Raw genomic sequence first — 26,906 nt, 5'->3', positions numbered from 1 at the left:
AAGGAGGAATTTTGACATCAACTTCTAATGAGCCCAGAGCTTGTCCGTTGGCCCAGCCCAGGAGGAATTTTGACATCAGAAGACTGAAGGCATTTCGTCGAACAGGACGACGGCCTGACCCGAATGATTCACAAACTTATTCTCTGCTAATATGCAATAAAGTTTCGTTAGTAGTACGCCCATGATCCAGAAATTGTTAATTTACTCCTTTCTCTTCTATACGTGGGTGTATGATTAATCCTGAGCTTGCACACAGCTGGATTAGGTTGGTTGGCATAATTATTTTCAATACAACTTGGGTTGCATCCAAATGAATTATCTATTACCACCAAGAAAGACAAGGATAAAAGAGTTACCAAAAGACTGGTTCTGCACCAAATTGAGAGCTTGGAAATAAATAAAGAGGTGGGAAACAAGAGGCACATGATGTGCTTTTATTTGTTTGCTTCTCTCATTATCCTACGATTAACTCTACAATAATAACTTCATCAACCAATATTAAATCTTTGTGAAGTTATATATACATAATGTTGGTCACATCGGATTACAATTTTGTACTCCTAATCGTGAGATAGTTGCGATTCTGATCCAGTGGTATCAGATAAAATTCCTCACTATTGTTTGAGATCTCTTTAAAGAATATAAAGATATAAAGCAAAAAGGAGTATAGACAGGAAGATATGTATCGTAAAACACTTTGCAACGTGAGCCTGCACATAGCATGTGGTCTCTCAGTCACTCGCATATGCTTTTTAGCAACATGCGGTGAGTTGCAGATGATCTCATCCCCATGTCATATAATCCACAGCAGACGAACCCTCTCAAGCCTTAATCATCAACCACCAACCAATTCTAATTCTACTGAAGTTAGTAAGATATGAATTCTAACTATAAATAATTAGTTAGTAATTTAGTAGCTTGATTCGATTATCTATGATTACTTATAAACCTAATTTAGTTTAGTTTTTAAAATAGTTAAAAAGAAAATTGTTTGACGCCCATATACTCAGCAAACCATCCTTGTATTAGCCACTTAAATCAGTACAACTCCCATTGGCAAAGAAAACAAAATGATTGATCACCGACTTATACTTCCTTTACAAAATTACAAGGGAAGGAAAACAAAAAAGAAAAGAAAAGAGAAAGCTTTATCACCGACTACTCACCAAACACCAAACTCTTGAATTTGTTGGTGTAGGTGCGTGCGTAGGTTACGTACTACTATCATCCCTCTCTTTAATTTGGCCAACAGTTATAGAAAGGGACCAGAAATGGGATCCAATCCAGACATCCATTTACCTAAGTGCAGATTTGGATGGGGGATGCTCGTCAGTTTTTGGAGTTTGGTTCATGTTTCAATTACTTGCTCCATGTGCCCCCATGGCATGGGCCATGGCCCTCATCTCTCTCTCTCTCTCTCTCTCTCTCTCTCTCTCTCTCTCTCTCTCTCTCTCTCTCTCTAAGAAGAGGAAGACAGCTGCAAAAGGCTAGAAGAAGAACTGAGTTTTGGGACCAAACTAGCTTCTCCATTGATTGTTTTTTTGTTCACTTGCATAAAAATTTAGGTCAAGTTTGTTCAAATATAAATTGCGAAACCAAAAAAGGTGACATATATATCTTAGGGAAACTAATAAATTAAATAATGATTTTTAAATATAAATTACTGAACTAAATTATGTGAACTTTTACTTTAAAAAAGCTAAGCAGTTTTTAAAATGCTTAGAATAGTAAAAGAAACTCAAAAGAAGAATAAGGTGTGGTTTTTTTTTCAGATATGAGTTGAATTAAAAACCAATACCCTTTAAATTCAGATATAGTTTCATAAATCTTTAGCCAATATAGTAAACTCTAAACTAAACGAGCTACTACTCTAAGTTAACAGCCGCATCATTAAGTTATCGACTGAATCAAGTCACTAAGCAAAACTATCAAATTATTAAATATTTTTTTGTAATAATTATTGAGAATTAAATGCGATACTTACGGGGTAGATGGTATGATTGATACACCCACGTAGATAGATAGATAGATAGATAGATAGATAGATGGATGGATGGATTAACTGGGGGACGTAGGGTCCACTGTGGGACTGTGGGGTCATGATGTACAGGCACCGCTCCATGCATCTGTCCCCCGGCGTGGCCTTCGATCACGTGATCGAGTCAGCCGGCACATGCATCCCTCCACCTCCACCACCGTGAATCCCGCCACGATTGGGCCCCACTTTTGGGCCCAAAGGTGTTACTTGATCTGCGTGCCTTAGTAAAGCTCTTGAATTGTTCCATAATTTCCTGAATGCCACTGAATCAGAAGTGTAGTTATCCAGAAGCCGAAGGGCTAGTAATGGTAAACCCCATTTCGTTTAATTATGAGATTTCTCTTCATTCATTTTTTTAAACTGTTCTTCTATTGACCCTTGTCCTCCCATCTAAGTCTATATATTCACATGCTTCCATTACCTCTCCCAGCATCTCCTATCACCTTTTAAACCTTCTCTTTCTCTTGCTTTCTCTACACTTAGGCTGACAATGGTTATGGCTAAGCTGCTCATTGTGTTCGTCATTACCCTCCTTGCCATTTCCATGGCTGATTACAAGGTCAGAATTGCTCAGCAAATCAGTTTCTGCTTCCTTCCTTCTTTCTTTTTGGACTTCAAGTAAAGCTCACTAGAGTATCATTTTAAGCTACGTCTTTTGTTTAGCTTCTCTGTTCTTCTTCTTTTTGCAGGTGTTAGCCAAAGAAACTGAGCACGCTGAAGGGGAATACCACTTGGATAGGGTATACTTTTCTTTTTCATCTTCCTCTTTTTCCATCAAATTTTATGTACTTGCTTGAAGAAATAATGGAAGTGCAATGTCTTCCTTTTACAGGCATCAAGAGGACCAGGAAGCCTCCGAACCTCTCGTAAGTAGTTCTCTATTTTCACTTTCATTCCATTGCATATGTATATGTTCATTATTTACACAAGCTCATACCATCACAGTTTAGAAGCCATCCTAAGGCCAAATATTACTATACTTGATAGGTTGTCAAGTCTATTGAAATAAGAAACTCTCTTCCAATAATACCTAAACCACAATGAGTTAATTGCACATATACAAAGGAGGTACTTCTCAGAAAGGCTAGGTGTAGTCTGTAGGAGGTGATACCTAAACATAAAATAAAATAAAATAAAACAAAAGTATGAGATGTCCATTTACCATTTACCATTTACCTCACATAAATCTTGGGAATGTGTAACAGAATGCCCTGGTCAATGCACAAGGAGGTGCTCACACACGCAGTACCACAAGCCATGCATGTTCTTCTGCCAGAAGTGCTGCATGAAGTGCCTCTGCGTGCCCTCGGGATTCTATGGGAACAAAGGTGAATGCCCTTGCTACAACAACTGGAAGACCAAGCGAGGAGGTCCCAAATGCCCTTGAAAGCTCAAGCTTTCCAGCATCCAGCATTCCTCTAACCTACTTATTATGTCACTTGGTTGCCGTTACTTTCTATTCAGTGAAGTATGTCTTTTGATGCCACTAGTTGCCCAACCAACCTCAAATTGATTGTAAAGTTTGGTGGGTGGCAATTTATCACTTGCTTTGAGATGTCTTGGTATTCCCATTTGTTATAAATATATGCCAATGTGCTTCGCCAACAATGAATTATTTGTGTGCCATTCAAGCTACCTTCTTAGTGATACTTGTTCTCCGGATCTCCCAAGCTATATGAGGATATTGATGCTAGGAGCCTTCGTATCTCTTGCACTAGATGAAGGTAGCACAAACATTTCATTTGGATTGCTAGCTCAATCTGCAAGGATAAAACATCGCAGTAAACTTCCATGACCGAAATGAGTTCGATAAAAATTTCTAAACAAGCCCCTTTGCACTCAATTCTTTGAAAAAAAAACTCAATCATGCGAGGGCTAAATCACCATTTGACAAGAGTTGGTATATATGATAGATCCTCCTACAAATCTCACAATTGCTTCAAAAAGAGATTTAGCCGCAAATTTTGGTCAGTCAAAGATTACCAACCAAAGAGGAAACATACCTCGTGAAACAGAAAGGATATACATTAAAGGTACCAACTCCACAGAACCTTATCCAGCTCTGGCATGATTCATGAGAAAGATTAATCATTCAACATTTGAGACATCTCCATGTTCGTCAACTAGAGGTCCAGTATCTTTTGCCTGATCTTTCTTTCGATTAGCCTGTCTTGCAAAAAAGCCTGAATTGCTCCAATCAAACCAGATGTAAATGCATTTATAATGAAGGACAGGTTGCATCCACAAAATAGATGGGGCAATTAAAATCCTGATCATTATACGAGCTTCTCAGGATAGAGTTGGCATATAAAGTTCTGCATTCAGGCTCTCCTAATAGGAATTTGAGTTCCCTGCTTGCCAAAACTTCTCCATCTCTAACATTCTTCACCAATAGTCCCCACAAGAACATGCGCCACCACTAAAATGGTGAAATCTATGAGAATCTCTCACAACAATTTCCCTCCCTGTAACTTTTGTGATGAATTTGATGGCACTATGACAATCTCCACAAACCCTTAAGTTGTTGTGTATCCGAATCACACATTCAGGGCCCAATTTCATAAGCCCAAAAACAATCGCGAGTTTCTCGCTATGCACATACAGTGACTTCTCCTTTGTCTCTTCCTCGACGTCATGCAATGCAAAATTAGTATTGGGGACATAACCTTCCAGCCTAATTCTATTCATCAACCTCTCTAGCTCTCTATAAATCAAATCTGACTGTGGGTTCCTCCTATCTCCAACTAGAAACTTGTAGACCTTATTCTTCACTTCTACAACAGTGTAACCGGATATTTTCTTCACCCCTTTCTGCCGCATCAATGCTCTAATTTTATGAGATTCTTCAATCATCCCCAGAGAACTGTAAATGTTTGACAACAAAATGTAACGACCTGAGTTAGCAGAGTCCAACTCAAACAGTTGGCTCGCAGCCAATTCTGCAATTTCTGCTCTTGGGTGTATCCTGCAAGCACCAAGCAAGGATCCCCACACACTAGAGTCTGGCTTTATTGGCATTCGCTCAATGAACTCTCGAGCTTCTTCTAGTTTCCCAGCTCGTCCCAAGAGGTCTACCATACAAGCATAGTGTTCAGCTCGAGGAACAATCCCAAAGTCACTAGTCATGGAATTGAAGCATCGCCACCCTTCATCAACCAAGCCTGCATGGCTGCAAGCTGAGAGCACAGAGACGAACACAATGTGATCTGGACGCACCAAGCTTTTCATGCTCTCAAAAAGCTCCAGAGCTTCTTTACCTTTCCCATGCATTCCATAACCTGAGATCAAGGTACTCCATGAAATCAGGTTCCTTTCTTTCATCTGATCAAATATCCTACGAGCATCCATCAAATCCCCACGCTTCACATATAGATCAATCAGAGCAGTTTCTACCATCAAATTCTGATCCAACAAGCTCCTAACAACAAACCCATGAATAAATTTAGCATGCCTAAGAAATGCAACCGTCGAATTCGAGCAAGCGCGGATGATCCCAAGAACTGTCACACCATCCGGAACAACACCAAGCCGCCTCATCTGTCCAAATAGCTTCAGAGCCTCAAAATACATATCGGCCCGCCCATATCCTTCAATCATTGAACTCCAGGAAACCAAATCCTTTCCTTGAATCCCATCAAACAACTGCCGGGCAAAGTCAATCCTCCCACACGTAGCAAACATTCCAACCATCGCATTCCGCACCACCAGATCCTCATCAAGCCCCTGGCGAACAATCATCCTAAACAAGTCATCGGCCTCTTCGCCTCTACCAACGCATGGCATCACACTCAAGAATGTCGCTCTATTGGGTCGAAACCCCTCTTCCACCATCCTCCTAAATAATCCAAACGCCTCGGCTCGGCACCCGTTTTGCTCCAGCGCACCTATTAAAGCAGTCCACGAAACGACGTTGCTCTCAACCATTTCGTCGAACACCTTCCGCGCGGCGCCCAGGTCACCGCATTTCCCATACATGGAGACAAGAGAGTTAGCGACGAAGGGGTCACTGTGTAGCCCTAGGTCTGCTGCGTCGCGGTGAAGGTAACTGCCGGTCTCGAGGTCGCGGAGGTGGGCGCAGGACTTGATGACGGGGGGAAAGGTGAAGCGGTCGGGGAGGGCAGCAGAGGAGGCGCGCATGAGGAGGTACAGGGAGAGGACCTGGCGGTGAGCGGAAGCGTCAGATAGGGCGCGGAGGAGGAGATTCCAAGAGAAGGGGGAGGAGGATGAGAGGGGAGGAGATGAGGGGGAACTGGAGAGGAGGGACAGGGACAGGTGCCGGCATCCGAGATGGGCATAGCGGGAAGCTAGGGTGGAGAGGAGGGGGATGTCGGCGGGGTGGCGGCGGAGGATGGCGGCGTGGAGGGGTTTGAGGGAGGAAAGGGAGAGGCAACGGTGGAGGAGGGAGAGGAGAGGGAGGGGTTCGGGTGGCGCTGGCATTCCCGCGCTGTGTAGCAAATCCCATTTCCAGTTTAACACTAGAGTTTTTTGCGTTTACAACCCTCTAAAGATATTTATTCACGTATTTGCCAGCTAAATCCAACATTTGCGTTTGTACCCCTCTGGAGTTTCTTATTTGTATGTATACCCTTCATGAGGAGGTAAATTCCTTATTAGTATGTATACCCTTAAATAAATCCAAGTATTGCAGAAGACATCTCCCAATTGCCTCTTTGATTCTTATACCAGTAATTTCCAATGCAAGATGCAGAAAGATTGACATCAAAGCATGGAATGTCTGATAATAAAAAAGACAAAGTATTGAGATTGTACTAGCAGAAGCAAGCTTAAACCTCACAAGGGCTAAGTAACTCAAATTCAGATGAACAAGTGAACTGAGATGAGCAAGGATGGCAACCATGAATGAGCACAAGACAAACTTACAATTCTACTTATTCCAGCAGACCTCAACATATTATTATAACATTTCAAGATTGAAAAAAGATTCTATAGATCTGAAATATATGCCAACTGGTTCTGAAAGAACAATGTGTTACATGAATAAGATCTAATACCATCCTCCCATCTCTATGGGTAATTTCTCAGATCTTATAACAGAGGAGTAAGTTTTCACTCACTAGAGTTCTCCAGCATCCCTTTCATTAACATATCTATACAGGTATCTCTATGAAAAAAAAACCTTTAAATTATTAAACAACATAGGAGACCAACCAACCTAGTGAAGGTAAAAAGATGGAACCAATAAACTTGAGTTTCTTCACATAATATAACTGGCTTTGGTAGATGGTAGTTACTGCCATCCTGCTCTGCAACATTAATTGGAAGAGCTGAAACTATCAGCATCTATTGTGTATTGGATCAGAACCTCGTCGAACTCTTCTTTTACTCATTCTGTTAGGATCGTACGATGAAGGCCCAGTTGCTGCTCTCCTCTTGGCATCAATGTTAACTGCATCGTTTTCGTTGAGGAGTCGTAGCCTCTTCACTGGTAGTCCATCTTCTTCGTTCCTTCGGAGAACAAGATCTATGTTTCTTGAGCAGTAGACCATTTGCTGACAAGTTAATAGCCCAATACAGACAAGAAGGATGAGAAGCCTAAGAGTGTGGAGACTCATTTCTCCTCCACTTAGCCACAGAGATAAAAATGAAACAAGTAGTTCTAAAACCTTAATTCATCTAAGCTCAAGTGCCTTATTCTTGTAGATATAGGCCTTCTGGTTGTCATAGTATGATTCAGGGTCTAAAAAGTGTAAAGCTTGGGGACCCAAAAACCACTTGGGAATTTAGATTCACTTCAATCATATGCCTGCAACTCAAGAAAATCTAAGGCTGTTTTAGAAGGTTCTGACAGGCATGAATAAAGAGATTGGAACACAATCCTTGGGAAGCTAAGAATCTTTTCGCTGGTTCCTTTGTCTCCCTCCCTCCTCCATCTTTCTCTCTACCCCCACAGTAAGCAAGCCTTAAAGGAAAGGGATAGAGAATAGGCCCCTCCAACAAACCAAATTCTTGCTTTATGCTCTCTCTGATCTTGTTATGCTTTAGAAATTCTGAACCAAGAAGCACACTTATCCATGCAGCCAAAAACAAACGGTACTTAGTTTCTTGTGCTAAATGAGCTTCTTTATGCTTTTCTTTTTATCATTCTTGCACACAAGCCTTCCTTTTCCCCTTGGATTTAATAGGTCCCAAGCCTCCATTCAAAGTTTCAAAGAGAATCAAAGCTTCCTTATATCCTATCCATTTAATTCCCCTGCTCTTTATATTATCTCCTTTTTCTAAGCAGACCTCGTTTTCTTTAACTGTTCCTTTCATTTATACATAACAGCATGCAGCTTGGAGGATTCCTAAAGCATAGCTCTCTCACTTTATCAAAAACTAAGGAGCTTCCATAGATGCTATTACAGTGGACTGGTCTTGGTCCAAGCCATGGAGGCCAACTCAAAATTCCCACCAATAGGTGGCTTTGGCTTTTAACTTTGCCTTAAAGCAAAAAAACACAAAGCAACAGTGGTTGTAGCTGCTTTATTAGGCCCTTCTCTGCTGCAAGGCAAACTTATCTGGAGAGGGATCTAGTTGTATAAAGAGAACACTTTGAGTACAGTATCCATGAACCTATTTTATACAAGTATTTCAAAATCTCGTCTTTTATCCTATTTTGGGAGTACTAGTAACAGTACTAGGGCTATCCCAAGGGCAACATGTAGCTCTTGCCTAAATCTTGTTGATTGTTGTTGGTAGTAAGCTTGCTAAAATAATTTTGAGTTATAGCAGTCTTATGTCTTAATTATTCTTCTTAGGTACTGTAGTGGGATAAGCTTAGATATAAGACATGTTAATGTGAGCAGGAAATTCCTGTTCATAGAAGAGAAGGGACACACTAGGAAGGCATGTGCAACATGATTTCTGATGACCACATGACATGGGCAAATCTAAAAAGTCTAGTATTTATCGGTAAAGGAATCATGTATCTTTTGCTCCGTGGTTTGATACTCAGAAACCTCATCTTGTGTTAGGATTCTAAATGAAGCCCACAAGATTGTGATCATTGTATTTAAGAGGAAAGGCATCAAACGAATAATAACCTACATACTTAAAGGGCTATGAAGGAATTTTCATGATCATGGTAACACTAGTTTTTCTACATCGGGAGGCATCTTGCAAATATTTCTCGAAAGCAATGCTTCCCTTTAGACCAAGCTAGCAAAGAGTGTTCTAAGGAAGGGACCCCAGTACACTAGTTCATGATGAAGATCTGATGAAAAGTACCCAAATTAATCTGGTATTCACATCACGACTCACAACAACAGTAAAGTACAAATGAAGGTATGAAATGCATTTCCTTTATACAAAGAAGCGACAGATAAAAAGACCCCCATTTAACACGGATCAATAGACAGGATGAGGGTGAAATACTCCTATAGCTACTGTATGCGTAGTATCAGATTTACTGGACTAATATTTACAAGAAAGGCATCACAATTAAAGTTTGACTAAAACAGCATGTATCCCCAAACACAACTATAGGAGAAACTCAAAAGTCTGCAACCCTGAGAGACTGCTTTTACATATGCTTCCAGGGGATCTTGCCTGCATTTATTCTACTGATGCATTTGCTCACATTTTTCAGGAAAGTATATGATTAGTAACACATGCTAAGCAAAACTACCTACTAAATAAAGTCATTAGTCTCTATCAGGGAAAGATAAAAACAGAACACCACACCAGAACTAGGCAAACATTTTTTCGGTTGCAACAGATAATGCACTTTTCACCTGTTCCGAAGTTCTGTTTAACGCTGCAAACAATCTTCTCAGCAGAAGCAGCCACTTGTCTCACTTTCTTGCTACAGAAGAAGTATTCAAAGCATGGAATGTAGAGTTTTTCCAAAGGATATGCTCCACTTGCAACATTTGCAGTTCTAGTCTACTGACTAGTACATGCTTTATGAGACCACATGGTCTCTAAACATGTAAGCTTGATGAATATTAAACATTGAGATCTATACATGTGAATGTTACTATAGATTTCATATGCCACAGAAAACAGATCCAAAACTTATAGGCGATTCCTGAAGCAACTATCAGTTTCATAGCTTGCTTCAAATGATTTGAGGTCTACATATTGAGTGCAGCAATGGATGTTTCTTTTTAGAAGACTATGTAAATAATAACAAAACTCAGTTTATTTCTCAGAAAGAGAAAAGAAACAAAGCTTAGCTTTCTTCAAATATCTCGAGTACATCTTGATTGCATAATATGAATATCTATATATAAACCACTGAGAAAAAATTCGGCATATAAAACTGAATTAGATAAAATGAATTGACCACCAAAGATTCATTAAAAATCCTTAAATATTTTAAATCTGTCTCCTGTATTCAGGTATTTATGGTTTCTGGCTAAAATATCCACTGTTTGCATACAGCCTTATTTTGTCAAAGACAATAACAGTTGCTTGTGTAAAAATATAAGTACTAAATTCTATTTTCAGGTATGCAGCCACAACATAGACATTACATCAAAACTCCAAAGCACCATTTTAACTGCCCACAAAATGTCCACTATCAATATCCACCTGCAACCTACATGAATATGTCCCATCATACAATATTCAACTATATGTTCAACATTCCTTAAGACCAGAGTTCTCAAGGTATATGATACCATCTACAAATTGATAATGTTCTTTTGTTTCAAAAGGTTTTTCGTGTCAAATGGTGCAGATACATTTCTAGAATCCCAACAAAAACCAATTCAGTTGTAAGGTGACCTGGTGGTCCTGGTCCACAATGAAACAAGAGATTTTCTCCATTTATCTTTTCCGGCTTGTCCACTAACAGCGTTACATTCCAGCATTCTTCTAGACAAATTACAATTTGTTCTAACTGAGCAACCAATCCATAGACTCCCTCTTAGGCCACCTTGATTGTTGCATGAATTAACTACCCATTGCAGCATATGAGACCTCTTAGTCTCTTATGATGAAATTATTGCCAAGTGATCTTGGAGAATGTGCAAGCAGCTTTAAGAAGAGCTGTGATTGAGAACTATTAATTCAAACCAAAATAGTTGCTTTCAACTTCTGCTGCTGCAAAATGAAAGTTATCAGATCAAATTGGCTAGAGAATTGTGTGCTCCATAGCAATACTGATTAAGATATTAACCTATACATAAAGGGACAGATAAATGGAGAAGAAAGCTGGATGTGATTATCAAATAAATGGAGGAAATACTAATGATGGTGGAGCATTGGAGCCATGAAATAAATAATGTTGAAAGGAACTAAACACCTTTTGTTTTAAGTGGTAACAAGAGGGTTATTTTACTGAAAGTATACCTTTGATGATTGATATGACAGGTGATTTATCAAAACTAGTAAACTAGATGGTATGGTATTATTTGGAATATTATCCAAACTTTGGAGTTAATTCATAATCAAAAGTGGCCTTAATTTACCTTTCTAATGACTTGAATTTCTTTGAAGTTAAAACCATTTTATGGTACTCAAAGCATAACAGTCTTAGTTTTTGGTTTTGATGAGGCCTCTGGACTTCCAATTTCTAAAATTTCGACACTCTGAGCACTTCTAGTACAACACTACTCATTTTAATCAGACAAGTTTAATTGAAAAGAAGTCAGATATATAAAATAAAATCAAAAAATAATATAAGAGGGCGAAACAGAAACAGAAGCATGGATAGCCGTGCCGGCAACGTACCGACACGTGGCACGAGGGGGTGCCACACAACACCGCTCCTAATAGCTTCACTGCTCGCCATCAACCTCATCATTGAGCTACCCGTCGCCGATCGCTTTCGCCGTCGCCGTCGCTTTGTCAGGTGCCCTAGCCACACACACACACACACACACAAGAGAGAGAGAGAGAGAGAGAGAGAGAGAGAGAGAGAGAGAGAGAGAGAGAGAGAGAGAGAGAGAGAGAGAGAGATGTGTTAAAGATTTAAGTTGCGGATCCGGATTTTCTCTCGGGCTAAGGCACTTGACGAAGCAGCGACAAAAACGAGCGGCGATCGGTAAGCGGCGAGCGATAGTGACGGCGATTGCGAAGGCGAAGGTAAGTATCCTTACCTTTTTCTCTCATTTTCTTACGGCACGGTCGGCAAGTGCCGCGACATGTGCCGTGCTGACCAGTGGCACGGCCATCGTTGAACAGAAGATTATATAAACTTTCATCACATTAGCATCATAGACTGCATGATATTAGTCTCCAACTGTACTATGCAGTGAGTTAAAAGACGCAACAATTTGCTAGATAAGCAAGTCTCTTATATTTCTGGGCAACAGTTCTAGAGCACTAAATTCTTCAGCTAAATGTGATCTATAAATTGTACCTTCAAGTTAAAAGAGATGCTAGCACACCGAGGAGTATGGTAGAGGTACTATATTAAAATATTTCCCAATGGTGATACTAATCAAAAGTATATATCAAAGAAAACATTCTTCAAGAGTGTCATCAACAAAATAGAACAACTTCAAACTGACACCTAATAGAACAACTTCAAGCGGAGAATCATCTGACCTAAAGCATAACCCTAAAGAGAAAAGAAAAGGTCAAGCTTTCTTTATGCAGAAAGAGGGAAAAGAAATGACATGATGAATATTGCTCGATGATACGGATCAAAAGGAAAGATATGTCATTTGATAAAATATAATTTTCCCAATAGCATTGTTATGAGAAAGAAAGGTTCAACCCATGCATCAGTTGGGAAAAGGGTAATGAGACCCAAAAGGAATGATTGTCTGATTCCACTCTTAACAGCCACTGATTTTAACAATCATTCGCAACACAAGAGTACCACATTAAACAGAAATCCTTCTCTAATCATGTTATAAATTAGTCATAAAAATCAAACAATAAGGAACAGCTGGCAAGGTAGTCTCACCTAAACCAAGCGATTCAGTAACTCCACAAAATTTCAATCATCTTACAGCTTCACATAAGACAAGCAACTTATATTCTACAAGCAATGTCTCTTTTTCTAGTAGAAGTAGTTAAAGGTGAGTTACCTATTGATTTAACAAGCGATCCAAGGCATTGGGCATTCATCAGATGCTAATCTCTTCCAAAATCAATGGTAGGTCCAAACTCTGGGCACCTCTCTGGATCTTCAACATAACTTTATCCCCGACATTATAGTCATCCAAAACTTTTAATAGGTCTGATTTACTTCTGGTCTGCATAGATAACGATATTACTATATGTTAGGAAATTTAATGAAAAGGATCTCATCCATTTGGATTTTTTTATAAAGCTTTCTAGTAAGATGATAGACCAAGAAAAATAGCAACTGATTAATAGATAAACTCACAGGCTTATCATTTACTGCAATAATAACATCCCCAAGAACAATATTGCCTGCAAAGCCTCTGGAAGTAGGAAGCAAACCTGCTTTGGCCGCAGAGCCGTTACCAGGAACCTATGATAGCAGTCAGATCAAGTGAAAATAATAAAATTGATCCGCAATGACAATCTTGATTATGCCTCAACATCAATCAACAATGAAAGGATTAGCAATCGGTATACCTGCAGTATAAGAGCCCCATTCCGAACATTCAGTTGATTCGCAATCAAATCTGGAGCAATTTCCACATTCAAACCAGCACGCACCACCTTAAGAAGCAGAACATAATGACGGCAATCTTAAGCTTCAAACTAATTTTTTTCAGTAATATAATGCAAAAACTGCAAATAGTTGGCATAATTCAAACAAAATAATAGTTCTCACTGAGCTAGCTCAGTCACTGTGTAGTCAATTCGAAAAAAAAGTCCAGCCTTGTTGAACTCAACTAAGCTGCTCATCCCCTGCCTTATTTCATCATTATCTTACAGTAAATGGCAGATAATCAAATATCATCATCCTAACATAATCTGCTAAACATGAATTTTCTCCAAAGCACCTGTTTGTTGCCCATGCTAGCTGGTAGTCTAAAAAAGGGGAACGTGAAAGAGGAAGAAGTGGGTCTACAATAAAGTTCATATTTGATGACTAGAATCTAGTATTCTTATAGGAATCATGTCATTCACTTGTAATAAGTAAACTTATTAACGTTGAGCACATGTGCTAATATATAAATTAATAAGTAATTAAGTATGTAATGCTATTCCAAGATACCAGTTATAGTGTTATACAAACTCAAATTATCAAACAAAGAAATACTAGATGGTTTCAGATATAGATAATGTAAGGTATACATACTCTCCCAAACTGGATTAGCTGAGGTACTATCTTAAGTACTGTTGAAGATGGGATAGCAAATCCTACACCTGCAGATGTCCCTGTAGTAAAGTCAAGATAAGATAACTTTTAGCACGGGAAGAAAACAGATATGAGGTAAGCCCGCAGCTGACATGAATAAATATGAACAATAGATTACATCAAATTACTGCTATTTAATTTTTGGGGAATCCAAGAAAAAATATAACATAATAGCAGCATAAGGTTGGACCCTGTCTAGCCTCAGTTACCCCTTGGTCACCAATATTAGGTGTTCAGTCCATTTAGTAACACAAGGAGAAAAGGATGGTGACTTCTTTAGAAAATATTACAAAATCTTCGGCATATCAAAGACTGTCAGACACAGCATAACACTTCTAGATCCCAAAACGTAATTAGCTACAGGTGATCAATGGACTGCCCAAGCTCCGCCTGAAACCACCTGAAATTAATCAGGTTAAGCTCACAGGAACCCAATTTAGGCTCAGCACAGCCCGAGCACAAAATGGTAATAGGTGATATAGTCTAGAATTTTGCCTAGTCAAATAGACCCAAAAGCTTGGCCCGTTACGTCCACTCACTTTTTTTTACTTATTTAGTCCCACAATGGAAGTTTAGTGTATTGAGAACTTCCTTATGAAAGATAATAAAAATGTTTGATAAGACCAGCTCATTATGCTCGACCCATTAGTAACATTGCTAAACTATTTTTGATATGCCTGATCTATTACGTTAGGTTCAACTCTGATATCTCATAAGCTAGTGAGCAGTAACAGACTGATTTTTAGCTTGGTCTAAATCCGGCCCGAGTGATAGTGGGTGGGTCGGCGAGCAGAGGCCCAAGCCCACTCTGCCCAAAAAACTTGGTCCGAACGCCCGAATATCACCTCTATAATTAGCAAACAATTTGAATTTGATCAGACAAACAAAAAAAAATATTGATAAATATATGGTACAGTACAATTTAGTTTATTTCAAATTAAATAGGTTGAAGATTTAAATTATACCTATGAAGCACAAAACTTTAGTTAAATTTTGTGCTCTACAGACTCTATTTAACATGCATAGCAACAAAAGTCCACATCTCACTGCTCTACAGAAACTCCCTCGAGTCATAGAGTCTTAGAGCACCAACAAAAGGAAAATAGAGAGCTTCATAAAGCCTGCAAACCACAATTATACAATGATTTATCTGAGCTATATCTCAGAAACAGATAAAGAACTCTTTATCATCCAGTACACAATATAAGTGCACATATCTACCTACAGCTGCCAATACAAAGAATATAAAATATATACTGGATAGCAAGCTGCAGATTCACTACCCATATAGGATATTGCCTTTCAAAAATGAAACCTCCAAAAAATAAAGAGAACCAATGCAACAAAGAAAGATTTCTATACCTGTCTGTGTAAATATTGCCGTATTTATCCCAACCATATATCCTTTGGAATCTAGCAAAGGACCACCACTGCACAAGTCCATTCAAAGAAATATCAAGTATTTTTGTATCACATGGAATTCAAATTCAACATACTTGTTTCGTAAATATTTCACTGACAAATCAGTTTGGTTAAAACTGATCAAATTAGAACAAGTCAAGAAATCACATTACTGAAGTCAAGTAGTGAATCATGAAGATGCAAAATAGGTTGCTGCATGTTATTAGATAATAAACAAAATGACTTTTTTTAGAAAAAAGGCAAGCATAGCACATGATTGCACTCTAAGAATTTGTCCGAACTCTAAGCATTTGTCTGTTGGAATAAAAGGACATCAGCTCATGTTCCTCTTTAGCATATCCTCGCCTGCTCATGAATCATGATGATGTTCAAACTTGAAAGGAGTACCAGAAAGCATATACTTTAGCTTACTAAGGTATTTTGCCAGCTTTATGCAATTTGCCATCTCTTCAATCAAGTGCAGTTAATTTAAATTAAGTATTGCACTTTGCATGCATATAATCCCATGAGAAATTTGCAAGTGTGCATGCAAGGTGGAAAAAGATTTTTCCTTTTATACGCTGACATAATTTTCTTGAAAGAAAGCTGCATTGGCAAACCTGTTCCCAGGATTGATTGCTGCATCTGTCTGAATTCCACCTCCAATTGTTACGCCAGTTTGACTGAAAATGTCCCGATTTAATCCACTGATAACTCCAACAGTGAGAGTATGATCAAAACCAAAGGGATTTCCTATCGCTAAACATTGCTGGCCAACTCTAAGAGCAGAGGACTGTCCCACTTTAATTGGCTTGAGAAGATCTGGAGGAGCTTCCACCTATTAAAAAAATAATATTATTAATATGGTAATAAAAAATAGAAACCTAATTATTGTCTCTCTTTATCAAGAACGAAGAGAAGAAAAGGTTGACCTGACATCAGTAGAGAATACTATATGGCCAAATTTTCAGGCAAAAATAGTAAATTCAATTTGGCTTTACTTGACTAAATAGTAGATAGTGAATTTGGAAAGTGGAAACATCATACAAGTTACGATAATCTTAGGGTCTTTTTTTTATGAAAAAAGAATGGACATCTTTCAATAATAAACGGCATCATTTAATATCTGTTATCTAGTATCTATGTCTGCAGAATTACTTCCTGAGTCCGGGGATAGTTGGAGAGGCATACAAATAAGGCCTACAAAGGATAGAAGATGTCACGTTTTCTGCTGCTGCCTGCATAAGCATTAGCCATATATTCCTAGCAATAAGACAGTAATAATGGAATATAGACTAAAAAGATAAAAATAACCTCACCACAAATAATCTGCTTTCACAACTGGTTGAATCACAAGGTTATTGTTGAACATACAGATGAGAAAATAAGTAAATATCTTGAAAGGTGAAATTCCCATAAAATTAAATCTAGGAATAACCCTGATAGTAAAATGTCAAAGGTGAACTTTGGCTTGCTTTATTTATAATTACTAGGAAAATATGAATCATCTAAAGCCTCTAAACTCTAAGATATTTCATTTCACTGTTGAATTCAGTAGATTTTCTGAAGGTTTGCAATTAAAGAGACTCAAATATGCACTTATAGCAACTACCATACTAGAGCAATTCTAAAAAGGTAAAAAGAAATCCATGCATTACATGAGAGCATTCAAGGAACCAAATGTTAGAAAAGGTCACATGCCTTCAATACTGCAAGATCTTTCGCACGGTCTGCACCAATCAACTTACCCTCAAAATTCTTTTGCACCCTTTAAATAAGCATAAACCATAAGAAACAAGAAAGAATATTATTGTTTCATGGCAACATGACAAAAATAGGTGAGGCAAATAAGAAACCATGTAGTATCGACAAATCCTCACCCCTCAGCAGCAAGAATATTTACACGTGCAACAACTTGACCAGGGTTCAGATTCCTTGAAAGAGCATTGCCAACCACTAGTAAGATCGCATTGAAAAAATAAATTAGCTAACAATGAGCTTAACTTATAAAAAACAAATTCTTGCCAAAATCAACTCCTGAAAAACAAATAGTCTATACATATTATGACAAATAGATATGTGTATGAATTATGCAGAACATTTACAAGAAACAAAGTAATCCACAAGCCAAAGGATATTTTATCGCTAAAGCTCTTACCATGGTAATTTGTCAATATGTATCCAGAATTATCCCAAATTACTCCAGAACCGTTTCCTTCAGGAACCTAAAACGTACACAAATAACAATATATTATATATGTATGATTAAAAGCACCAACCTTCCCTACTGCTAGTACCATAAGAATTCCTGCTGCCATATTAACCTCCTCACGAGGTACCCAAACTTTTGTCAAGTACTTTTAAGTTCTAAATTCCAGTAATGTTTTATCTTGAGGAGAGAGAAAACAAAATGTAAACAAGTACAACTAACCATGAATTACTAAAAAAAAAAGTCTGAATGCAGATCAGATCTTTGCTAGTAATCACACTATAATTAATATGGGCATATTATTTGTCCACTAGATGATGAATGATGTCCTAATTATATCAATAAGTCTTAAAATACATATTAATTAAGTCTAGCACTATAAAGGCACAAATATGTAACATTTGAGTAGACAAAAGATAATAAACATTATACGAACTTAATCTAAAGAAAGCATAACACTTGCCTCAACAACACCAGTAACATTAAGCTGAGGTCGTAATGTTACATCAAATATGTTGACTACAGAGTAAGTGTTCTTCTCAAATAGTTCTGCAGTCCTTTGCTGCAAGAAGAAATTTGTCAGCAAAAAGGTAGGATAAAATTCTTGAAGAAGCTGAGAACAATAACAAACCTCAGAAGGAAAGAGTGGACCGAAAGGAAGAATTTGGGGAGTAACATCTTCAATATTAACAGATGGATCACCCAGAGCAAGGGCTGCAATTTCAATTCCATATTGTAATCAAAAGCATTTTGACAGGTGGAATAGATTAATGTATCCATTATTGGGACAGGCCTCAGTTAATAGGTCAACAGATAATCTAACAAAGTGTAATTGGTTAAGAATTAAATTTATAAAAGAAAAAAAGTAAAGAGTCTAAGAGGTTAAAAAAATCACAGGTCAGGGAGATATTAGATCAGAAGGTGGAAAGACAGTTATATTCAACAGTAACCAATGCAAAAATGCAAGGCAGCAGTAACAACAATAATCTAAGAAGGAATCCTGTCCTGTTACATGAAGAGAGAAACCAACAAGGCAACAAGAGAAAAAGAAAAGCTTAAAGCAGTAAACCCCACAGAATTTTGAATTATGTTCTAGTTCTCAGCCAATAGACAGTGCTAGTCATACAAAAATGGGGATTCACTGCAAAAGAGACCATAAGTGGCAAGCTATTTAACACCTAAGATATTAATTACTTATCACATAAGTACTCTAACTGGGACAAATGAGAACGATTTGCAATGCCAGATTGTTCGAACCTGAAAAGTACCTTGAAGAATGCAAGCAAAAACCAAATGCTGATGATGCAAAAAGCTTCCGCCTAGTTGTGAATGGGATGAATGTGCTCATCATTTCACCGACTTCAAATGTTTGGCTATCAGAAGACCTAAATGACCCAAAAAATGTAAGATGCCCCAGTATTAGTGAAAAAAGAAAAGGACAAAGCCTGTCGGCTGTGCCAGTTGTGTCTCAAAGCTTGTTTGCTATGTGTAACTGTTTATATATTGTATGCCATAAAAGAATTAAATTTGAATTGTTTATATTGGTTCCTTCTTGGTTGCACACTGTAGAGTGTTTTGTAGAGTAAGTTGTTCTCTTATTTGCTTGATGAGATAATAAAATTAAATTTCTAATATCATCACAGCAACTTAACAATAGATTCTGAGGCTCTGAGTTCAAGCAATGCCCACAAATGAATTATTTCCTCTCAAAGCAATGCTAATATAGAGATCTGCCATAGAAATCATCAAACAGACTCACTATTATGCTCCTATTCAGACTGCATAGAATAGGATCACACCCAACATGGGAGGAAGCTCTTTGTAAGTGTTAGTGTATTTGAATGATAAATTATTTGCCCTTCTCACAGAGGCGCACTTATAACTGGCAATAAATCACTAAATTGGTCCAATGCTACACATCAACTATGAGCAGTCGTGCACCACAACCGAGCAGTTAGGAATTGTTCTAGTTGAATCAACATGATTGCAATAAAACATGACTTTCTATACAGAACCTTGATCACATTCCGCAGAAATCATCTGTTATAGTTTTATTAGTCATTAGCTCGTTGTTCATGTCAAAATGGGCCCAACCGCACTTCTATAGATTTGATAACTAACTGAAAAGTCAAGGTAGTTCTCAATAGGCATGAGATCTGAAGATATGATTAAACTATATAAGTCTGTTTGATTGCTTTAGGGCTACTTTCTCAATGGGCAACTTTTACCTAACACAAAATAAGCAGTTCACTCCAATAACTCCAAGAAAACTGGCTCCTTAGTATGCATGTGATATCACTTGCAGAAGTGGGAACTTATTGAATCAACACTACAAAATATAGGTGACAATACATGAACATTTAAAGGATTTAATTTCAGCATTGTTCCGATCTTGGATCAACTACCAAGAGAGACTTGTTCTACGGAACAAATCAAGAAAGACAACGAACTAGAGATTCAAGATCGGAACAAGAATTGACCTCCCAATGGATTCCGACTCGGAGCAAGCTTCACCGACATCAGAATCCAACACGACGCTCCTCTGAGGGAAGACGGACGAGGCCCCATCGATGACAATCCGACGGCGGCCGAATCGCCCCGGAAACAGGAATCCACGGTGCTGTAGAGGTGCATTGCAAGCTAAGACGTGCATCTTGCCGAGAGATTCCGGTGGGAGGAAGGAGTTTGTTAGGGTTTAGGGTTTCGAGAGGATAACGGAGATGGATGTGAGGTCTCAAAATCGTGAGCGGGATGAGTTCTTGGTCCTGTTTGCCAGCTACTTATATTATTCGGAAAAGAATAAATAAAGAAAAGAATTTCCACAACTGCACACACCGTTGAAACTGATTGGCGGAAAAAACTAGGATGAATCATTCCGCAGAACACCAGGGTCCACCTATTTAATTGACCGACTGTTATCAAATCGGCAAGTTCGATCCAAATATAAACAAATCATTATGAAATAATTTGCCCATAGGTCGGATCTTATACTTTCCCATCTCTCTTTAAACCGCATCATAATACGATCAGTTACTGTCCATTTGAAAGGACCTACATCTCGAACGGCAGATGATTTTGTTGTATACGCCACGTCAGAACAAATCCCTGCAGCGGACCCGTACATAGCATGTTGGATCCTTCCAGCTATTAAAACTTTGGGCTTGGATCGAAAGAAAGGAAGCAGCGGCATCAAAAAAGAGAGAAGGAAACAGTGGTCTAGTGGCGTGGAGTCAGAGCCGACGAACTAGCGATTCGAGGGTTTCGTAGATTTTGCCGGACCTGAGAACCGATCCTTGCCACCTCTATCTTTCCAGTCCGTAAGAGCCGTGCTCTGAGTACTTCGTTTCCTCTTATTCCCCTCAATGATTCTTGAGTTTCGTGGAATTTTTGTTTGGTTTTTGCTCAATTTGACTGCTAGATCTAGTGGACGTTTTTCTTGACGGGAATGTGGTAGCGCGATTGTTGTGTTATTCGGATCTTGCAGGAAAATCGACGCTATTGTAAAAGGTTGTGATCTTTGGACTTTGGTGTGTTAGAAGACTGGATTTGTTGATTTATAGTGGGTTTTTGTTCGCGGATCGTTGTTTTGTTTAGTGCAATACGAGCTAGGTTGGATGGAGGGGATATTGAAAGTTTGATCTCGAAGTGCTGATATTTGTTATGTGGTAAAAATGCAGTTGGATTTCAAAAGGATGGTGCTTTTAGATCATATCTTAGTGTTGGAATTTTTTGTCTCATTGTTTCCTTTGCTAATTAAAACTTCCTCTTATTTAGACTTATCAGTTTAAAAAGTTTAGCCCTAGGGGACTACTCATCGTGAGTTTCTTAATAGAGAAGCGAATTATCAATCAGTAAAGCTATGTAACAGTAAGGGGGATCAAAGGGAAAAGCTGTTACCTTATCTGCTTGTCATGAAAATAAATAGTTGATTTTTCTTACTTGCTCTGGATATACTTCTATCTTGGTGTATCATCAAGGTAATTCACTAATTAATTGTTACTGTCCTGTTACGAGGTGTCAGCTTATCTGAGTGAATGATATGCGTGATATTGTTTGGTGTATTCTGAAGTGGTTGCAATAATCATGCAAGGGTTATGTTCTTAAAAAGTTTGCAAGTGCATGGAATCTGCATATACATTGTTACTCATTTTCTTGGCAAAGAAAAATTTTAGATTTTGTAAAATGATCTTTTTGCCCCACTTCTTGATGTAAGATTCAGAACAAAGCTGGCTTGCAAATGATCTTTTGTTGAACTGATATGTAGTAGGTTTGTTATCTGGTGCACTATGGCTATGAAGGGGAATTCAGCAGACAAGAGGACTAGAAGTTCTGTATCTATATTTATTGTAATTGCTATGTGTTGCTTCTTCTACATTCTTGGAGCATGGCAGAAGAGTGGTTTTGGAAAGGGGGATAGCATAGCCGTTGAGATTACAAAACAAACGGATTGCACCATCTTGCCCAACCTTAGTTTTGAGACTCATCATAGTGGAGCAGGCCCTAATGACACACCAGCTGAAAACTTTGAACCATGTGATGACCACTACACTGATTATACTCCTTGCCAAGATCAAGAGCGGGCGATGACCTTTCCAAGAGAAAATATGATTTACAGAGAGAGGCATTGTCCACCAGAAGAAGAAAAGCTGCATTGCCTTATACCAGCACCCAGAGGATATGTTGCCCCATTTCCATGGCCAAAAAGTCGTGATTTTGTCCCATATGCAAATGTTCCTTACAAGAGCTTGACTGTTGAGAAAGCTGTTCAGAACTGGGTACAGTACGAGGGTAATATCTTTAGATTCCCTGGTGGAGGAACTCAGTTTCCTCAAGGGGCAGATGCATACATTGACCAGCTGGCATCTGTTATTCCAATTGCTAATGGAACTGTCAGAACTGCATTGGACACTGGTTGCGGGGTAGGCCATCTTTTCTTATCCTTCTATGCCTACTCTATAAATTGTATCTAGCAACCTTGCTCGTCAAAATTTGTATTCCACAAATAATCTTCTCCTGGATAAGTAGGCATCATTTTTCCCTTTAGGAGATGTTGGCTTGCCTATGCTGGATGATTGCTTTATTTTTCACTTATCATGGAATATTTTCAGGTCGCTAGCTGGGGAGCTTACCTATTGAAGAGAAATGTCTTGGCCATGTCATTTGCACCAAGGGACTCGCATGAGGCACAGGTGCAGTTTTCTCTTGAAAGAGGTGTGCCTGCAGTTATCGGTGTGCTTGGAACAATAAAGCTTCCATATCCATCTAGAGCCTTTGATATGGCTCATTGTTCAAGGTGTCTGATTCCATGGGGAGCAAATGGTGAGGTTCAATTTTTAACCTTATATTTGTTCGTTGGGTCAGAATAAAGTGTTTTCTCACAATGAAGGAATGTAATTTTTTGTTTAGTCAGCACTTACTTTTCCAGCAACTTCTTCTCAAATTCTCATGCTAGAACTGTTGTTCGCTTTTCTAGATGGAATATACATGATGGAGGTGGATAGAGTTCTTAGGCCTGGTGGATACTGGGTGCTTTCAGGCCCTCCTATTAACTGGAAGAACAACTACAAAGCATGGCAGCGAACTGAGGAAGATCTTGAGGGTGAACAGAGGAAGATTGAAGAGATTGCTGAACTTCTATGCTGGGAAAAGGTATCTGAGGAAGGTGAGATTGCTATCTGGAGGAAGAGCATAAACACTGATTCTTGTCCTGGGAGGCATGATGAAGCCCGTGTTAGCATTTGTGAATCAATCGACTCATATGATATCTGGTATATTTTTTTACTTGCATTGGATTTCTATAATATCCCAACATATTTACTGAACGTGCCAGATAAATGTCCAGAGTAGGCAGTCTGAATAAGAGTGTCATGCTGTGAGATTTCTTATGACAGAAGTATTGCATATTACCTTATGAAAAAGCTAAAGTATAAAATGTGATGCTAAGACCTCACAAACACAATACTAGAATGCATGGTAAGGATTGTCAGCATATGACTTGATAGAATCCATTAATCTACTGCTCCATATGAAATATCTTCATGCTGTACATATAAACCTCAGCAACCTGCTAGAATGCTTTTGCCCTTACCTTGTTGAGGCCTAATGTTCATGCTCTTGCACTGTGAGTACTGGTGAAAAACCTGCTAGAAGCTATCAAGTACTACTACTACACCCTCCATCTTGGTCAGTTGGTCTTATGAGTTGTATACTATATCCTTGTGAACCAATTCTGCCGCCATAAGAATCTTGGTGATTATTTGACATTTATTAGTAAATTGATCGTCTCATGCTATTTAGGAAGTTAATCATCTTAATCTGAATTTATAGATACAAAAGTGTGTATTAAAATTAATCACGTGGTCCTCTTTCCAGTCCCCACCATAGATCTTCTCCTTTATCCTTTTGAGAACTTGCACGAGTCATCTCATACAGAAGGATAAGCATATATTTAATGTGGAAATCTCCATTATGCTTACTTGATTTTGATTATGCCATCAAGAAACTCACTTTAATCTTTTCTCTTTTTACTTTATCAACCTAAAGAACGAAACATTCAGAACTGAGATGCCCACTTTAATTAGCTGATCCGTTGCTCTTGAGGTCATGTATTGGGTGCTCTTAAAAAGTGATTAAGTAGAGTTTACAATAAAGTAGGCCATATATATATATGCTTTTCCACTGGAAGCGACACTTACTATTCAATTATCAAAAATACAAGGTCCTTAATAACCAATTTTACTGCCCTAGTTAGTCTATGACATTTTACAACTATGATACCCTAGATGCTCTTTTATTTGCTCTTAAAATCTATTGAGCTTGTTCCAGTAAGGAGAATTGATTTCTTTTCTTTAAGCGCCATCAGTGTAGTCTCAAAATTTAACACATTTATGAGAAATATTTCCATTAATGATGCACTGTGTACTTGCTATATTCCTCCATATGAGACTATTGGCATTCAACTGATATTAGCTTATCTGCATTACAGCTATTATAGGTCTTTATTTAAGTTTCCACTTGTTCATAATATGTTGCATCCATTATTTTGATTATTCTTTTCCTATTCCATTGCTTTCTCATCACTCTCGTGACACTAGGAACAAGAAGATGGAGGCATGTGTGACACCTATTCCTGATGTTATGAGTTCCGAAGAGGTCGCTGGAGGGGTATTGCAGACATTCCCAGAAAGGCTCAATGCAGTTCCTCCTAGAATAGCTAGTGGCTCGGTTCCTGGGTATTCAATTGAGTCATATGGAAAGGACAATAAATTATGGAAGAAGCATGTTAAAGCTTATAAAAGAATCAACAAATATCTTGACATTGGACGATATCGCAATATTATGGATATGAATGCAGGTTTGGGCAGCTTTGCTGCAGCAATTGAATCCCCCAAATTGTGGGTAATGAATGTCGTACCTACTGTTGCCGAGAAATCTACTTTGGGGGTCATATATGAACGGGGGTTGATTGGCATATACCATGACTGGTATGAACTTTGCTATTTTTCCATTTAGCTCTTCTTTTTCTTACAATTACTTCTTTCTGATAAAGAGTTCCATAAGTCTCTCATGTCATGTACCTATTTGTCCACAGCTTTTATTTATAGTACTTATACATGTATATACCTATTTTTTATTACTAAATTCTACCTTATGGATACAAGCAATTTACACCAACAAATTGTTTACTTTATAATTGCTTAAAGTTTCTTTGGTTTGCAAAACAAATTACTTATATCAGGAAAATTTATATAAATTTTGTGATGGATTGGCTTAATTAGTGACTTTACTGTCTAGTAATATTATAATGTGTAAGTTTTGCTGTTATCTCAGTATTTACTAGCTTTGTTTGGTGGTTCAGGTGTGAGGCTTTCTCCACTTATCCACGGACTTACGACCTCATCCATGCTAATGGTCTTTTCACGTTGTACAAGGATAAGTAAGTTTTCAACTTCACATTTCCTTTGGTCCGGAAAAACAGATGGAGAGAGTAGAAAGTTTTATTATCCAACTTATTTATTCATGAACTGAAATCAGGTGTAAAATGGAAGACATACTCTTAGAAATGGACCGCATCTTGAGGCCGGAAGGTACGGTTATATTGCGTGATGATGTCAACATCTTGCTAAAGGTGAAATGGATGGTTAGTGGCATGAGATGGAACACAAAACTGGTTGACAATGAAGATGGCCCTATGGTTTCTGAGAAGGTTTTATTTGCTGTGAAGCAATACTGGGTTGGTGGCCAAAATAACCAAACAGCTGCAGCGTGATGTAGTAACAATGCTGTAAATGAACCAATGACTGCTATATGCTGCTACCTGCACTAAAGCTGATTTCGGCCATCCGGAAAGTAGTTAGTTATTCAGAGAGTTTTTTATTCTCTCCTTGCCGGTGATTTTGGCTGCATAGGATCTCTTCTTTTTTTCCTGAGTTTTTCAAGGTCAATTTTTTGTTGACTAGTGATAATTTTTATCATCTCTTGGTTTTTTTTTTCTTTTTTTGATTAAACATCTGATGATTTTGTATATTTCTCTTTATGAATGTATTAGTTTAACATTGCTTGCGATTATGTGGAGAAATCTAGTACCCTTAGATTGATATATCTGGGCATTTCTAGTCTAGCTCCTTCATCTTTATTTCTTGTTCTCCGTTGTTCTAATACAGGAATTAATTCCTTAATGGGTTTTCAAACTTATGTGTATTCTGATTTTAACCTCTTAACACAACCTTGCTCGAGATGGTACCTCTTTCTCCTTGCGTTCTGCAGTGAGGCATGAAATTATTTACAATTGCACAATATTACCTTCCTTCAGTTTTTTAATATGTCAAGACAACCTGATCTCTCCTTAGAATATTAAAACATATGTTGCAAGAACTGAGGTTGTTTTAGCCATTTTGCAGCAAAAAACTACCCAAAAATAATACATTTTGCAGCAAAAAACTATATTAATACATTTGCATATCCATAAGCTCGGTTCACTTCAAAAATAATTTTTTTTAAAAAAAATTTCAGAATACAACTTT

At 38.1% G+C, this 26,906-nt stretch overlaps 4 protein-coding genes across 8 annotated transcripts; 2 read left to right on the top strand and 2 right to left on the bottom strand.

The window, feature by feature from the left end:
- Positions 1-2,449: 2,449 nt before the first annotated feature.
- On the top strand, positions 2,450-3,646 carry LOC140778084 (gibberellin-regulated protein 6-like). Its single transcript, XM_073122619.1, has 4 exons — positions 2,450-2,597; positions 2,728-2,778; positions 2,871-2,904; positions 3,244-3,646. The coding sequence occupies exons 1-4, from the start codon at positions 2,529-2,531 to the stop codon at positions 3,423-3,425; spliced, it is 336 nt and encodes a 111-aa protein (XP_072978720.1). The 5' UTR covers positions 2,450-2,528; the 3' UTR covers positions 3,426-3,646.
- A 12-nt stretch (positions 3,647-3,658) lies between these two features.
- On the bottom strand, positions 3,659-6,605 carry LOC140778082 (pentatricopeptide repeat-containing protein At3g26782, mitochondrial-like). Its single transcript, XM_073122616.1, has 2 exons — positions 4,042-6,605; positions 3,659-3,798 (listed from the first exon to the last, which is right to left on the bottom strand). The coding sequence occupies exon 1, from the start codon at positions 6,473-6,475 to the stop codon at positions 4,424-4,426; it is 2,052 nt and encodes a 683-aa protein (XP_072978717.1). The 5' UTR covers positions 6,476-6,605; the 3' UTR covers positions 3,659-3,798; positions 4,042-4,423.
- A 4,067-nt stretch (positions 6,606-10,672) lies between these two features.
- LOC140779213 (protease Do-like 8, chloroplastic) lies at positions 10,673-20,644 on the bottom strand. 4 transcript variants are annotated; one of them, XR_012107295.1, is made up of 14 exons: positions 20,364-20,644; positions 19,141-19,268; positions 18,515-18,597; positions 18,347-18,445; positions 17,833-17,899; positions 17,555-17,630; positions 17,376-17,442; positions 16,295-16,512; positions 15,636-15,703; positions 14,214-14,293; positions 13,541-13,627; positions 13,326-13,433; positions 11,717-13,191; positions 10,673-11,086 (listed from the first exon to the last, which is right to left on the bottom strand). XR_012107295.1 is itself a non-coding variant. In XM_073124206.1 (14 exons), the coding sequence occupies exons 1-13, from the start codon at positions 20,534-20,536 to the stop codon at positions 13,063-13,065; spliced, it is 1,383 nt and encodes a 460-aa protein (XP_072980307.1). In that variant the 5' UTR covers positions 20,537-20,644; the 3' UTR covers positions 10,673-11,086; positions 13,024-13,062. The 4 variants fall into 4 exon arrangements, 3 of the variants coding, with proteins under 3 accessions (XP_072980307.1, XP_072980308.1, XP_072980310.1); XM_073124206.1 differs by having other exon boundaries at positions 13,024-13,191; XM_073124207.1 differs by having other exon boundaries at positions 10,673-11,083; positions 13,024-13,191.
- A 268-nt stretch (positions 20,645-20,912) lies between these two features.
- On the top strand, positions 20,913-26,482 carry LOC140779211 (probable methyltransferase PMT2). 2 transcript variants are annotated; one of them, XM_073124204.1, is made up of 7 exons: positions 20,913-21,200; positions 22,148-22,802; positions 22,992-23,202; positions 23,357-23,651; positions 24,978-25,367; positions 25,742-25,819; positions 25,918-26,482. In XM_073124204.1, the coding sequence occupies exons 2-7, from the start codon at positions 22,170-22,172 to the stop codon at positions 26,150-26,152; spliced, it is 1,842 nt and encodes a 613-aa protein (XP_072980305.1). In that variant the 5' UTR covers positions 20,913-21,200; positions 22,148-22,169; the 3' UTR covers positions 26,153-26,482. The 2 variants fall into 2 exon arrangements, with proteins under 2 accessions (XP_072980305.1, XP_072980306.1); XM_073124205.1 differs by having other exon boundaries at positions 20,914-21,200; positions 22,151-22,802.
- The last annotated feature ends 424 nt before the right edge of the window (positions 26,483-26,906 follow it).

This window comes from Typha angustifolia, chromosome 15 (genome assembly GCF_048772165.1).
Source record: "Typha angustifolia cultivar Huaian chromosome 15, ASM4877216v1, whole genome shotgun sequence".
NCBI classification, from domain to species: Eukaryota; Viridiplantae; Streptophyta; class Magnoliopsida; order Poales; family Typhaceae; genus Typha; species Typha angustifolia.
Note: the sequence above shows the minus strand (reverse complement) of the source record. Positions and strands in the feature narration are given on the sequence as shown.